At 35.5% G+C, this 16,414-nt stretch overlaps 1 protein-coding gene across 9 annotated transcripts in view; it reads right to left on the bottom strand.

The window, feature by feature from the left end:
- KMT2E (lysine methyltransferase 2E (inactive)) overlaps positions 1–16,414 on the bottom strand; it is a 91,168-nt gene that overhangs the window by 49,982 nt on the left and 24,772 nt on the right. For 8 of the 9 annotated variants that reach the window (NM_001082451.3, XM_059885693.1, XM_005205364.5 and 5 more), the window contains 2 exons: positions 2,003–2,117; positions 427–656 (listed from right to left, as the gene is read on the bottom strand). In NM_001082451.3, coding sequence (NP_001075920.2) covers positions 427–656; positions 2,003–2,117 — 345 coding nt within the window. Of the gene's footprint in view, positions 1–426; positions 657–2,002; positions 2,118–16,414 lie in introns of those variants that run through there. The other variant, XM_005205367.5, reaches the window with a different exon arrangement.

The following is a 16,414-nucleotide window of genomic DNA, read 5'->3' as shown; positions in this document are numbered from 1 at the left end:
AATGTATAATTCCCCCAAACTGGAAAATCACAGTTGACTATACAGCACAAATAATTCCAAAGGAAATACACAGGACTCAATTCTCCTCTCGTTTGTATCTTGTCTACTTTATGTAGTGTATTACTATTGAATGAGTGAAAAGAGAGGTGTGATTCTGTATACAGTTTAGAACTGACTGCCTATTACTCAATTAACAAGGATTTCCAAAAAAACTCTTAAGATAGTTTTTTTTTTCTTTCTTTCTTTCTTTCCCATAGGGGCACTTTCTAGGAGCAAAACAGATTGCAATGATAGTAGCAGAAGGATCACTTTAAAAATTCATTTATCAGTTCCTTTCAAAGCAACTTTAATTATCTTTTCCAACATTAACAATCACAAACATTAGGAGCATTCAAGAAAACAAGCAAACAGCATGAAATATTTTACCTGCATTTGTCACAACAGATCATGTATCCATCATCATGTGTAAAACCACATATGCACCTGGTTACATCAGTACCATAACTTCCATCCTCAGATGTGCTGATTGTAGTAGCACTGGAAGTTTCATCAAAATTAGGAGTGGTAAAGATGCTTACTTCATTTTTGCTAATAAGAACTGATGGAGGAGGGGAAGCTGGAGGTGTTGGAGGAGGACGAGCACCATAATTATGGTCCTGGATAATTAAACACAAACACAGCACAATGTAATTTCAGTAACAGTATGATCTAAGCAACTTAAATAAAATTCAGTCTTTAACCTATTTGAGAGAGATGAGATTGGCCCATTTCTTCCTTAATATCTTTAAAATAGTGACTTGCTGAAACTAAATTTTAAACCATAATAAATGAAAATATCTACCTACAACCTTGGTCATCTTCACAATGCAAGATGTGAGAATAGTGATGGTTAAAAAAAATAAACACAAAACCCTTAGAAAATAGAGGCCAAAGAATAACAAAAACAATTACAAAAGACATATTGTCACTAGACAGTATACAATAGGGATTTTTAAAGTTTGGGTATTTTTTATTCTGGTCCAAGTGGTAAAAATTTCTTTTTTTTTTATATTTTATTTTGTTTTTTAACTTTACAATATTGTATTGTTTTTGCCATATATCAACATGCATCCGCCACAGATATACATGTGTTCCCCATCCTGAACCCTCCTCCCTCCCCGTACCATCCCTCTGGGTCGTCGCAGTGCACCAGCCCCAAGCATCCAGTATTGTGCGTTGAACCTGGACTGGCGACTCGTTTCATATATGATATTATACATGTTTCAATGCCATTCTCCCAAATCATCCCACCAGTCCAAAAGACTGTTCTAAAAATTTCTGATAATGGCAACTCGATAATACCACAAATGTGTTCAGTTCTGCAGCTGTTTCAGTCTATACTCTGCCTCTTACTAGCTATGCAACACTCGATAAGTTAACTTAGATAAGCTTTCATTTTCTCAGCTATGAAATGGGGATGAAAATTATACCTATGAGGTTGTTTTTGAAAATTAGATAATATATGTAAAAATACATATTAGTCAAGCTAATATATATATATATATATATATATCAAAAAATATATATATATGTCAAGCTCAGCACAGAGCTTGACATATAAGAGCTAAATCAGTGGTAACTATATAATTTATCATATAAATTACTATATAATTTAAAATCAACAGTAGATAGTATAATTCTACCTACAGTCTTTTTATAGAGAAGGTAAAGAATTATAACACTTAACTAGTAAAAGCATAAAAAGCAAAATAATAATACTATAAAAATTTCTAAGGAATTCCTCTTATAGAATTTTAATCCCTTGAATAAATATAATTAGATCAATGACAAATTAAACTACAAATTATATACCTAATTGTTTAGATAGTATAAAAAGTCTGCATTTTAAATATTCAGTTTTAGGCATAACACCACATACATCAACTTTCAACTTTTAGATGTAAAAAATACAGATTTATATACAGATATAAAAAAACCTTCCAAAGAAATGTTTGACACTTACCGCATAGGGCAAACCAATGTAACTGTGTGAATGATGCGAGCTGCTGGTATATAACTGGTGGGGATAACTGTTGGATTTCTCAACTACCACAGGGCTAGCTTCTACGGATTCTGGTCTGGAAGGAAAAACATTGCATCAAAGAGAATTCCACTCAAACACTATATTGGCTATACAAATAAAATGTCTTTAAAATGTCTAAAACATAGACACCCTGCAGATATGACATACCCTATCTAGAGTCCATGTTATAAGAAAAACTTTTAGTTAAGTACAATAAATGTCCCATGTTCAAACTCTGATATAGTTTCCCTATCACTGAAAAAATTACTAGACATTAAAAATCACTTAATGTACTCAGTGGCACTGGGGACACTATGCACAGGGGTGGACAAAAGTGGTAGAAATAATTTAAACAAGACTGAGGACATACTGAATCCACATGCATGGACCCCAATTTGAATGTGAAGTATACATTTCAATGTTCAAAGCTTTATGTGTGTGTTACTATGTCAAGATATAACAAAGTCTTGGAACTATCAGAAAAGCTAAGGAAAGGAAACCTTACAATGAACCAAGACTTGCTTATGAAAAAAAATGCAACCAGTAGCTGTGGTAGTGTCAGATTAGCAGTTCTGGCCTCATAATGACTAACTGATGATGAGCTCACCAACCACTGACAGTAACAACTCACCTACTATGGTTGACTTCTAAGTTCCCTGGTCTAGCATTTTATGTACATCACCTGCCCAGATTCTTCACTTGTATCAATCCTCCTGGAGCCCTCATCTGACAATTCCTATTGATCAATGTGGCAGTGAACCTACTTCTGAGGGCAATTCACACTGAAATTAATTTCTCCCTTGCACAAACACAACATGACTTATTTCCATGCCTTTATTCTTACCAAGCCACTGTTTGAGATGATTTTTTCAAAACCTTTATCAAACCTCTTAATCAAAACCTTTCCTTAGAATTTAATACTATTTGAATTCTTCATGGTTTAAGGCTGCTTAACGCAGTTACAATCTAACTGGTCAAATTTCTGTTGTCAACTACTTCTCTCCTCAACTCATCCCTTAAGCAAATTCTCAGTTTTGCTCTAAGTGACTATTACTTGGGATCCAGTGTGCTACAATCAGGAGAGAGAGAGAGACATAAACTAAGGTCAAGCAGTTCTGAAGGAGATTATAAAAGAAGAGTCTCCAAAATATTCTGAATCTTTAGAAAACCAGTACTCCCCTAATAGCTATGCTGTGATGTTAAAAATTGACTTGTTTAATCTTTTAAAGAGAAATGTGTTTAATTCCAAAATTAATTCACGTTTACTGTACAAACTTTAAAAGAGACATAACAAGAAAGTGAAAGATCATGTCTTCATCCAAACCTGATAGACCCATGTTAAGATGCTTTGTATCCTCCTCTATATTTGTCTATCCATAAACACATCTCACCGTTTTTTAAAAATGAGAATATACAATATGTATTCACAATTTGGTGCTTCCCTGATGGCTTGTGTGTGCGCTCAGTTGCTTCAGTCATGTCCAACTGTTTGTGACCCTGTGGACTGTAGCCTGCCAGGCTCCACTGTCTGTGGAATTCTTCAGGCAAGAAGACTGGAGCAGGTTGCCATGCCCTCCTCTCCAGGGGATCTTCCATACCCAGGGACTGAACCCACATTTCTTAAGTCTCCTACATTAGCAGGCAGGTTCTTTATGGCTAGCATCATCTCGGAAGAATTCACCTGCCAATGTGGTAGACCCGGGTTTTATCATTGGGTGGAGAAGATCCCCTGGAGAAGGAAATGGCAACCCACTCCAGTATTCTTGCCTGGAGAACTCCATGGACAGAGGAGCCTGGCCAACTACAGCCCATGGGGTCCCAAAGAGTCAGACACAACTTAGCGATTAAACAACAACAAATTCACAATTTGCTTTTTCAACCTTCCAATGTTAACACATAGTGCTGTCTTATTTTTTATAACTGCTTATTTCATTATATGAATGTACTATAGTTTATTTAATAAATTCCCTACTGGATGTTTAAATTGTTCCTATTCTTCAGTGTTAAGGCATCATTGCAATTGTATACTGTTCTATATATAATTTTCTGTTTATATAATGGTATTTCTACAACATGGATTCCTTGAGGCAGACATACTGAACAAAAAGATAAAATTCACATAAAATGAATAGATAAACTGCTTTGATTACAATATAGATTCCTTTCAAATTATTTTAAAAATACACAGCAGGAGGACTTCCCTGGTAGTCCACTGGTTAAGAATCCACCTGGCAATACACGGGATACCAGTTTGATATCTGATCACAGAACTAAGATCCTATAGGCTCCAGAGCAACTAAACCTGACTGCCTCAACTACTGAACTCATGTGCTCTGGGCCCATGCATCACAACTAGAGAATCTGTGTGCCACAGTGAAAGAGCCAATGCAGCCAAGTAAATAAATACATATTTTTAAAAATACAGACTGCGACAGCAACCATGTCTGGTCGTGGGAAGGGTGGCAAAGGCCTCGGCAAGGGGGGTGCTAAGCGCCATCGCAATTAAAAAAAAAAAAAAAGAAAAAAAAAAGAAAAAAATAAAAATACATAGAGGGAAAAAGTAGAGTTTTAGCAATTCCTGATTATTAGAGCAACATGTAAGAATTATGGCCATTATAGAAAGAATCACTTTTAGGGATTTAGAATGTGGCAAGAAATTTGTATTTTGGAGTAGATAATGGGTGTGAATTAAACAAGACTTTCAGCCCAAATACAGATAAACTCAAGCACGTAAACAAGCCACAAATCCTTTGCATAACCTCATGATTCAAATTAAAGCTATACAGTACTATTCACAATTGCTAAGCCATGGAAACAACCTATATGTCCATTGACAGATGAAAGGGTAAAGAAGATGTGGCACATATTATACAATGGAATACAACTCAGCCATAAAAAAGAATGAAATAAACTATTCACAATGACATGGATATAACTAGAGATTATCATACTAAGTGAAGTAAGTCAGACATAGAAAGACAAATAATGCATGGGGTCACTTATATGTGGAATTTAAAACATGGCACAAATAAACCTATCTATAAAATAGAAGCAGACTCGCAGACATAGACAACAGACTGGTTGTCAGAGGGGGAGGGAAAGAGAGAGGGATAGACTGGAAGTTTGAGGTTAGTAGATGCAAAGTACGACCCAGAGGGATGGTATGGGTAGGGAGGAGGGAGGAGGGTTCAGGATGGGGAGCACATGTATACCTGTGATGGATTCATTTTGATATTTGGCAAAACTAATACAATTACGTAAAGTTTAAAAATAAAATAAAATTAAAAAAATAAAATAAAATGGATAAATAACAACATCCTCCTCTATAGCACTTAGAACTATATCCAATCTCCTGGGATAAACCATAATGGAGAAGAACACAAAAATGAATGCATATGTGTATAACTAAGCCACTTTGCTGTACAGCAGAAATTAGCACAACACTGTAAATCAACTATACTTTAATATTTAAAAAAAAAAATTAAAGCTCTAAGTACTGTAAAGTTGGCAATGCAAGAAGGCAGAAACACTTCATCAAGATCTTCATTTCTATGCTGATACTTACTAAGAGTAATTTTAAAAGGCAACAATGTAAAAAGAAATGGGTTGACACAGTTTAAGAATTTTCCTGAACTGTAAGATAGTATTTAACAGAAAACGAAAACAAAAAATAGGGCACCAGACATTCTTAGAAATGTTCTTTAAAAAGTCCCATGGTGCTAAATATCCTCAAAGCACACAGTAAATCTGAAAACAACTTTGTGACAAATACCAACAGTCAAACATCCTTTAGATCCAGTAACCCCGTTATTGGAAATTTATTTTAATAAGATTAATTTCCACTAATCAATTACTCACAGAATTGAGATGTTCTTTGTAATTCTATTCCTAAAACCAGGTATACAAGTAGAAATTATTTAAATGTCCAACTAGTAGAAAATGATTAAATTTGAGCAAACCTACTATATTTACACAAGGACAATGCACAGCAAGAACTCACAGTAAACAAAAATTACTACATTATGGTTATGGGAGCTTTCTCAAAATCTCCTGGAACATTAACACAAAGCTTTAATAATTTTTTTATACTGCATGGCTAAAGAGATAATATACAACAGGTTTTTGTGTAAATAGTTGTTACAAGTTTTGCCAAGAGAACACACTGATCATAGCAATACCCTCTTCCAACAAAACAAGAGACGATTCTACACATGGACATCACAGGTCGTCAATAATGAAATCAGATTGATTATATTCTTTGCAGCTGAAGATGGAGAAGCTCTACAGAGTCAGCAAAAACAAGACCTGAGCTGACTGTGGCTCAGATCATGAACCCCTTATTGGAAAATTCAAACTTAAATAGAAGAAAGTAGGGAAAACCACTAGGCCATTCAAATATTACCTAAATCAAATCCCTTACAATTATACAGTTGAAGGGACAAATAGATTCAAGGGATTACATCTGACAGAGTGCCTGAAGAACTGTGGACGGAGGTTTGTAACATGGTACAGAAGACAGTGATCAAAACTATCAAGAGAAATAAATGCAAATAGCTTAGAAAAGAAGAGAAGCAAAAGGCAAGCAAGAAAAGGAAAGATAAACCCATTAGAATACAGAGTTCCAAAGAATAGCAAGGAGAGATAAGAAAGCCTTCCTCAGTGACCAATGCAAAGGAACAGAAAAACAAAAGAATGGGAAAGACTAGAGATCTCTTAAAAACTAGTTACCAAGGGAACATTTCATGCAAAGATGGGCACAATAAAGGACAGAAATGGTATGGACTTAACAGTAACAGAAGATAATAAGAAGAGGTGAAAAGAATAGACAGAAGAACTATACAAAAGCAATCTTAATGACCCAGATAACCATGATGGTGTCATTACCCACCTAGAGCCAGACATCATGGAGTGTGAAATCAAGAGGGCTTTAGGAACACGAACAAAGCTAGGAAAGGTGATAGAATTCCAGCTGAGCTTTTTCAAATCCTAAAAGATGATGTTGTGAAAGTGCTGCATTCAATAGGCCAGAAAATTTGGAAAACTCAACAGTGGCCATAGGACTGGAAAAGGTCAGTTTTCATTCCAATCCCAAAGAAGGGCAATCCTCAAACTACCACACAATTGCACTCATTTCACGTGCTAGCAAAGTAATGCTCAAAATTCTCCAAGCTAGGCTTCAACAGTATGTGAACCGAGAACTTCCAGATGTTCAAGCTGGATTTAGAAAAGGCAGAGGAACCAGACATCAAATTGCCAACATCTGCTGGATCATAGAAAAAGCAAGAGAATTTCAGAAAAACCTCTACTTCTACTTCACTGAGTATGCTTTATAAAGCCTTTGACTGTGGGGAACACAATGAACTGTGGGAAATTCTTAAAGCCATGGGAATACCAGACCACCTCACCTGCCTCCTGAGAAACTTGTATGCAGATCAAGAAGCAACAGTTAGAACCGGACATGGAACAACAGACTGGTTCCAAATTGGGCAAGGAGTACGTCAATGCTGTATAGTGTCACCCTGCTTATTTAACTTATATGCAGAGTATATCATGCGAAATGCCTGTTTGGATGACTCACAAGCTGGAATGAAGATTGTTGGAAGAAACATTAATAACCTCAGATATGTAGATGACACCACCCTTATATCAGAAAGCAAAGAGGAACTAAAGAGCCTCTTGATGAAGGTCAAAGAAGAGAGTGAAAAGGTTGGCTTAAAACTGAACATTCAAAAAACAAAGATCATGGCATCCGGTCCCATCACTTCTGGCAAACAGATGGGAAAACAATGGAAACAGTGACAGGCTTTATTTTCTTGGGCTCCAAAATCACTGCAGATGGTCACTGCAGCCTTGAAATTAAAATATGCTTGCTCCTTGGAAGAAAACCTATGATATAAAAAGTTGTTTAATGCTAACGTCTTTGCCAACAAAGGTCCGTATAATCAAAGCTATGGTTTTTCTAGTAGTTCTGTATGGACGTGAGAGTTGGACCATAAGGAAGGCTGAGTGCTGAAGAATTTATGCTTTTGAACTGCGGTGTTGGAGAAGGCTCTTGAGTCCCTTGGACTGTAAGGAGATCAAACCAGTCAATTATAAAGGAAATCAATCCTGAATATTCATTGGAAGGCCTGATGCTGAAGCTCCAATACTTTGGCCACCTGATATGAAGACCCAACTCATTAAAAAATTGATGCTGGGAAAGATTGAAGGCAGAAAGAGACGAGGACAAGATGGTTGGATGGCATCACTGACTCAATGGACAGGAGTCTGAGTAAACTCTGGGAGATGGTGAAGGACAGGGGAGCCTGGCATGCTACAGTCCGTGGTGTCACAAAGAGTCAGACGTGACTGAGTGACTAAACAACAACAATAATTTCTAGTTGTTACATGATATCCTGAACTTCTTTGAGTCGACTTTTCCACTTAAGACTGTTCAGAATTCTGAAATAAACTTTTTATTTGACTATTTAGCCACACACAGCTTGAGTCATCTCCAAGGGCTTGTTTTTGATTTATAGCACATTACTAAAGAGCTTCCAAAAAGACACCTTTACATAGACTCTAGAGTTGAGAAAATAAAATTGTATTTTAAACTCCTACTCTTAACTGTGAGATTTGCGAACTTAATATTCATTGGTTTAAGATAATATGATTTAAATTTCCTAGTTAAAATCTATCACTTAAAAAAATACCATCACTTGTTAAAATTTTTATACTGGAGAACTTTATATCCCTCCTACTCCTATATTTTGTCTCAATGTATTCTATCATGGTCAGTACTCAGTCACTCAAATAATACAGCAAATTTCAATCTCTGTCTTGTTGCTGTTTTAATTCTGCTAGTTTCCAGCTGCCTGAATTAGGCACTAACCAGAACTGTTAAACAACAAAGAATCTGCCTGCAATGTGGAAGACCTGGGTTCCATTCCTGGGTCAGGAACATCCCCTGGAGAAGGGCATGGCAACCCACTCCAGTATTCTTGCCTGGAGAATCCCATGGACAGAGGAGCCTGGTGGGCTACAGTTCATGGGGTTGCAAAGAGTTGGACAAGACTGAGTGACTAACACTTTCACTTGAAGTAGGCACTAACTGGAACTGTTACTTTAAAGAACTATACCATTCAACTTATTGAAATCACATTATTATTTTTTACATATAGGGGCATTCTGTTCAACTCTATAGTCCCTTATATCTGTCTACCATGAAGAGGCTATAAAAATTTTGTAGCCTTAGTTCTACCTCTCCTAAACAAATGAAATAGAATTAACTAAGATAACGAGCATTCAACAATCATTTGTATATAGTAAGTTTCAGGGTTCACAAAGAGACCTTCAAGCCTTATGATTCATGTCTTACTACTGTTTCCAAACTTTTTCATCCTCTCAGACAGACACCTTGTTCTCAAATCTCTTACCTTCTCCAGGTCCAGTCGCCTGGTAACCTTTACTATTTATCTCTATTTGCCCATTCTAGAAAACTTACATCAGTTCAGTTGCTCAGTCATGTCCAACTCTTGGTAGCATACATAACTTTTCGCAACGTAAGACAATGTACACAAATGGAATCATAAAATGTTTGTCATTTTATGTCTGTTTTATTTTACTTAGCATAGCATTTTCCAGTTTCGTTCATTTTACACCATGTTTCAGAATTCTATTCTTTTTTATGGCTAATATTCCATTGTATAGATGGGCCACATTTTTGATTTGTCCATTCATCTGTTGATGGACACTTGAGATGTTAGACCTTTTGTCTAACATAGACATTTTGTCTATTGCGAGTAATGCTGTTATGGATATTGGTATACAAATATCTGTTTTGAGCCTTTGATTTCAATTTTTTTCTGGGCCATAAGGTAATTCTGTTTAACATTTTGAGAAAGTACCAAACTGTTTCCCATTTTTTTTAATGCCTTAATCTCCTTTTTAAATTTTTCTTTTCCCTATCTCCTAAATGTTTGTTTTCTAGGTGTCTGTACTTTATACCTTGGAGGTTTCATCCACTACTATAGTTTTCACCATTTCCTATGTGTTCATGACTTCCAAATCATCCTTAATCTATTTCATTAGCTCCACCCAAATAGCTCTCCATATTACTAGACCTCTTAATTTAGATGTCTCATGACTATAAAGTAGATGTTTGTTGTAGAAAGCCCTTTTTTACATCCCAGATTTTGGAATTTAAAATTAAACCAGGGACTTCCCTGATGGTCCAGTGGCTAAGACTGGGCGCTTCCAATGCAGGGGGCGTGGGTTCAATCCCTTCTTGGGGAACTAAGATCCCATATGCTGTGCAGTGCAGCCAAAACAAAAAGAATTAAATTTAGAGCTGGAGCCAACCAACTTTTTCTGTGAAGAACCAGAGAGTAAATATATTCAGGACCTCAAACAATATGGTTTCTGTTGCAACTTCTCAGCTCTATTGTACCTGGAAAGCCAGAAACTATAATTAAACAAGTGGGCATGACTGAGTCTCAGTAAAATCTTATTCACAAGAATCAGGCAGCAGGCTGGGTTTGGCTCAGTAATCCTAGTTTGCTGACTGCTTGTTTAGAGAAAGCAAATTTGGGGGAGGAACTGATTGTAACAGAGTACCATTTTTCTCTGATTTCAATGGCTTTAGCAAGTGCTACTAGTGTAACAGTATAACTTTCTTTGAAAATGTAACATCAACTCAACAGGAATTTCTTATTACTTTATTAATAAATAATTATTGAGGGTTTATTACATACCAGCTACTGTTTTAGGTACTGGGAACACAATTCCATATCTAAAATCTACTATTTACATTTAAATTGTTTTTCTTTTATAAAAATGGAAAAATGCCACTTGTCTGGACCTTATCCCTTCTCACATTTTCAAGATCTGTACACTTTACTCTTGCTGGCAACTATTCCTTGTGTCTTACATCTTTAGTCTACCTCTATATTAGATCACTGCTGTCTTATTATTCCATTAAAAAAAAAAAAACTCCTGCCCCCTTTCATTTGTCATTTCTCTGTTCCTCTTTTTAGAAAACTCCTTAAAAGAGTTGTTTGTGCTCAACATCAGGCTGCACAACACCACAATAACTATCCATATTGTCAAACTAATTGGTAATTGTAGTTTATATAGACTTTTCAGCATGTGATGTAAATGTTCCCTTCCTAAAAAGACTTAACTTTGCTAGCTTTCTAGATCGGAGAAGGCATTGGCACCCCACTCCAGTACTCTTGCCTGGAAAATCCCATGGACGGAGGAGCCTGGTGGGCTGCAGTCCATGGGGTCGCAAAGAGTCGGACACGACTGAGTGACTTCATTTTCACTTTTCACTTTCATGCATTGGAGAAGGAAATGGCAACCCACTCCAGTATTCTTGCCTGGAGAATCCCAGGGACGGGGGAGCCTGGTGGGCTGCCATCTATGGGGTCGCACAGAGTAGGACACGACTGAAGCGACTTAGCAGCAGCAGCAGCAGCTTTCTAGATACCACACTTAACTGGCCAGTCTATCTCATTTTTGCTTGATTTTCTTTTCTGCCCATGTTTTCTCTTTTTCCCTGGCTCATCTTTTTCTTTAAACAACTCTCCATCCAGTTACTTAATCCAAAACCATAAAGTATCATTCTTGATTATTCATTTGCCCTCACCCACCACATCTAATTCTTTGATCAATTCTGGCTCTTCTTCCAATATACATTTACAATCAGTACACTTCTCTCCCTAGTCCAAGTCTTTGTCATCTCTTGCCTGGACATTGCAGTAACACTATGAATGTACTGAATGCTACTGAATTGTACACTTAAAACTAGTTAAAACGGTAAACTTTATGTTATGTATATTTTACTACAATTTTTTAAAAGAAAGAAAGAAAACGACAAAAGGCTAGTTTCACTAAAGCCAAAGGTACAGAGAATCAAGAGTAATAAATCCTCTTGAGACAACAAACAATATGAGGCCTGAAAACTATGCATTAGCTTCAACATGCCAGTAGTATGGTCAAAGTAAAAGTCAACTTGTATGGAGCAGCTGGAAGAAGAGTGAAGGACACAAGCGTTCAAGGATCTGAATAGACTGACAATTCAGACAGTGCCCAAGGAACCAAAAGAATGACAGGTGGAGATAATACTGATACAGGGTCAAGATTTAATCTGAAATAGCCACTCTCAGAACCTACCTCTGACCCTGTGAGGTGATACTGGGTGTTAGAAAAGGTAAAATGCTGTTGCTAAGACTCGTTTAGTGGAGCAGGTAGAGCAAAGATGTAGTGGGGATACTTTGCAAATGGCTCCAAGGGAGTGGTAGAATATGGATTTCTTTCCCTCGGATTGGAAGTAGTTTTGTTCTGGCCTAGAATTAGTGGTAATAGATCTGCTTCTGCTGAGTCTACACAGGTGTAATGTGGAGGGCAATTCTTGGATTCCCAGACAATGCTACCATGAAGCAAGGGGTGGAGTAGCAGTCGCTGAGTTTTGCTTGTTGTGACACTGAGTATAGCAGGACAGAACTATTCAGGGAAACAGTACCTGCTGCTCCAAAGTGATATTCAGGAACTGTTCTAGAAGGTATTTTAAAAATCACATTGTTCAACCTCCAGTATTACACACCAGGAGTTGACTGATTTAAGTACCACAAACTGATTATCATTAAGTCACTGTATAGTCATGAGATATGAAACATAAGCTCTCTGGATCTCAGATTCCACATTTACAAAATCAAGTCTTAATTCTAAGTCACATGGCATTATAATAACAAAGTAAATACTAAAGCCTAGATCTCTTAGGTTGGTCTAGTACTATTTCTATCAAACTGCATTATCCCCACTTCCTGTGAGATTTATCAGAGTGCTATTTTTTCTATGGATTAATGACCTAATGATGTAAACAGCTTTACCTCATTTCTGTATTACAAAATGGTTCCATGTATTATTTTATTAGAGTTACACAAAGCCTGATTTCTGGTAATTCTGAATCTATACCACTTTAACTGTCATTACTTCATAAACTTTACAAATACGGAGAACACATTTGGGCATTAAAATTTAAATTATTTATGTAACATTTCCATTCTTAAAAATGAAAAAAGGTTATTTTCAAATGTGTTACAGTCCTATATTATTGTTGAAAAACTCAGAAAGCAGAACTACCATTTTTTTTGCAGTAATCTACCTGATGTTGCCACATTTTCCTGGAACCACTTTACAAATTTAAAATTGTATTTGTTTATACCAAAATATCCTTATTCTTTAAAAAGCCATCATAAATTATCATTCATTATATATTTTAGTGTAGACATTTAAGCAGTCAGGTGAATTGAAGATCTAAACAGAGGGAAACACTAATCATAAAATGAAGAGAGGAATTGAGAGAAAAAGAATAGGCTAGAATGATTGATTAAATAAGCTCTGATTCCTCCTGAAACTGGACTTTTATGATTTCCTTCTTCCTCATCAAAATTTTAATTTCTTCCCTATATAAACCTTCAAAATACAGTTGTATTTTAAGGAGAAGTTTATATGAGTATTTTAAGTGAAACCTCTAGTTTTTCTTTCAATGTTAAAACATTCGGTAACGTCTAGACACTTGGGTATCAGTAACTGCACATGGATAGAACAGCTCCCTGTTACAGTAATGAATATAAAAGATATCCTCATGGATATCCTCATGGATAGTTCTCACTATGCTCCTTCAGATTTGTGATCAAAACATTTCTATCATTCTTGTTACACCTAACACTTTTTAAAGATATATTAAAATTAAACACATTACAATGGCATAAAAGAAAAATTTTTAAATGGAGAGATTTGGTGTGACAACTGTCCGCAGTTTACCACATGTGGCATTTTACTTCATTTAACTCATCAATTAACAAAACTTAGCTCTTTTGATCGATGTGGCAAATGGATCTGGAGCCAAGCAGCCCTGGAATTAACTCTTTATTTTTTATTAACTAACTATGTGGCCTTAGGGAAGTCTCTTAATCTCCTTGAGCTGCATTTCTTTTGTAAAATGGGAATAATAGCTGCTTACACACTATGTTACAGACAAGAAAAAAAACTAGAGAAAAACTTCATTATTAAGTATAAAGCAAATGAGAAATTTCAACAGTTCTAAACAATGCTAAGAACAGTATTTCAAAACATTCTTTTGAGTATTAAAACAAATCACATTTAAATGAAAGCACTTCTAAATTAGGATAAGTAAATTAACACTTTTAAGGGCAGCAGAAAGTATTAGTTTCTTGACAAATAAAAAGCGTAAAGAAATCATGAACAGAAACATTAAATACTAGTGGAACACAAGTAAAAAGCTACTGAAAACATTTCATTATACATTAAACATTTTAGTATCTTTAATTACATAAATTCAGACTACAAGCAGCCAAATATTTCAACAAACTAATAATGAATTCTGTCAGCAGATGGCTCTAGTGACACTGAGATAACCTAATATTAAATACTATAAACAAAATACAGACAGTAAAAATGTACTGAATCTCAGAAATCTGGAGTCAAAAAGAGCCACATTAATACTTCAAGCCCTCTTTTTCAAATGAAGATATCAAAGTCTACAATAATTGTCTTAAGGGCTCACTGGTATATTACTGGCAGAACAAAACTGAAAACCCAGATATCTCCCTTTAGTACTCTTAGTCAACAGAAAGGTATTTACTGTATTCCCAGTTATAGCACTAAAAGCCCTCTTCCAAAGTAATTTACCTGTAACTCAGATACGTCACATTTACTAATTTGTCTACCACATCCAAAAATACACATATTTATCCAAAACCTCATTAGAAAGATTTCTAAAGTAATATTTGGTAGTAAAAATAATGTTAAAAGGAATAGAACGTTAGTAATTATGTTCCCAGTCTCTGAGAAGAAAAGTAATTTGGTTTTCCTTTTTTAAAAAGACTAGGGAAAAAAAAAAAAAGACTAGGAAAGAATCAGTTTAACACTTCCTATTTAATACCTCTTCCCACTTCTCAGCTCTAGAAGGGTTTCTCACCTTTGCTTCTTTAACCAATTTAGTAATTCAGATAGAATGCCTGACATAAAAGACAGAAGAAGCAGTACAAGAAGTCAATTTATATCAATTAGGATAAAAACATACAATTCTAATAAATGCTGAACTCTGGCTCAACTTTCCTATTTATCTACTGGTAACTGAGTCTAGGTTTTCTTTCATATTCCTTATCTTCAAGCAGAGACCTGAAAATATCTTTGTTATATGCAGTCATTGATTATAATAAATTTACTACCCCTAAGTAAAGCTACTATTTACACAAACCATATATCAAAATAAATTACTTAAGTTATGTAAGTCATTTTTTGTAATAGTACTAGGAAAGAAGCTGTAATAGAAAAGGCCTAAAATTAACACATCAATAAGTTCTGCTTCTGCCATTTAACTGCTCTGTGACTCGTTTCCTCATCTAAAATTTGAAAATAATATCTATCTCATAGTTATATCTGTATCTTTCTTATTCAAAAAGAAATAGATTGTTATGATCTCATAATTTTCATAACTAGCAGAGGCTTCACTGTTCTTTTCTCTTCTGAGATCCTACAGATTGTAATTTAGCCTAGAATTTCTCTATCCAATACAATGGCCTCTAGACACATATGCTATAGAACACTTGAAATACGGCTAGTTTGACCTGAGAGGTTCTGGAAGTATAAAACCAACTTGTGGCAAGGTAATGGGAACAGAAAAAAACAAAATACAAGATCCCTAACTCTGCAGGAAAAGCAAGACAAACCCAAGATGTTTAAAAACTTAGTAATGAGAGGAAAACAAATATGTAACAAAGACTAATGAGTTTTATTTCAGAGACGAGATAATCCAAGAAGAAACGTTACTGAATATGGGAATACTGGACTAGAGTTTAGCAAGTCCATTATTATAGATCCTGAACCAGACCTTCAATTTCCTACTATAAAATGCGACAGATAGCACGTATTCTATCTAGATGAACTGTAAGTGATTAAATAAATTCCCCTTTATAGTCTTAGAAATGAGTATAAATTTGGTTCAGTAAACTAATTCACTCAATAAACAATCAAGTATCTCCTAAACTTTATAGTAGTATAATTTATTAGTGATATATTTTAGCAGTATTTTTAAAAAATATAACTAATAGGGACTTCTCTGGTGTGTCCGTTGGCTAAGACTCCACACTCTCGATGCAGAGGTTCTGGGTTCAACACTGGTCAGGGAACTAGATCCCACATGCCACAACTAAAAGATGCCACAGACGTGGCTACTGAAGACCCTGTGTACTGCAGCGAAAATCAAAGATCCCACATGCCACTATTAAGAGCCAATGCAGCCAAATAAACATTTACATATATATGAAACTAATATATAATTAA

This window comes from Bos taurus, chromosome 4, assembly GCF_002263795.3.
Source record: "Bos taurus isolate L1 Dominette 01449 registration number 42190680 breed Hereford chromosome 4, ARS-UCD2.0, whole genome shotgun sequence".
NCBI classification, from domain to species: domain Eukaryota; kingdom Metazoa; phylum Chordata; class Mammalia; order Artiodactyla; family Bovidae; genus Bos; species Bos taurus.
This window is presented reverse-complemented; position numbering and strand designations above follow the sequence as displayed.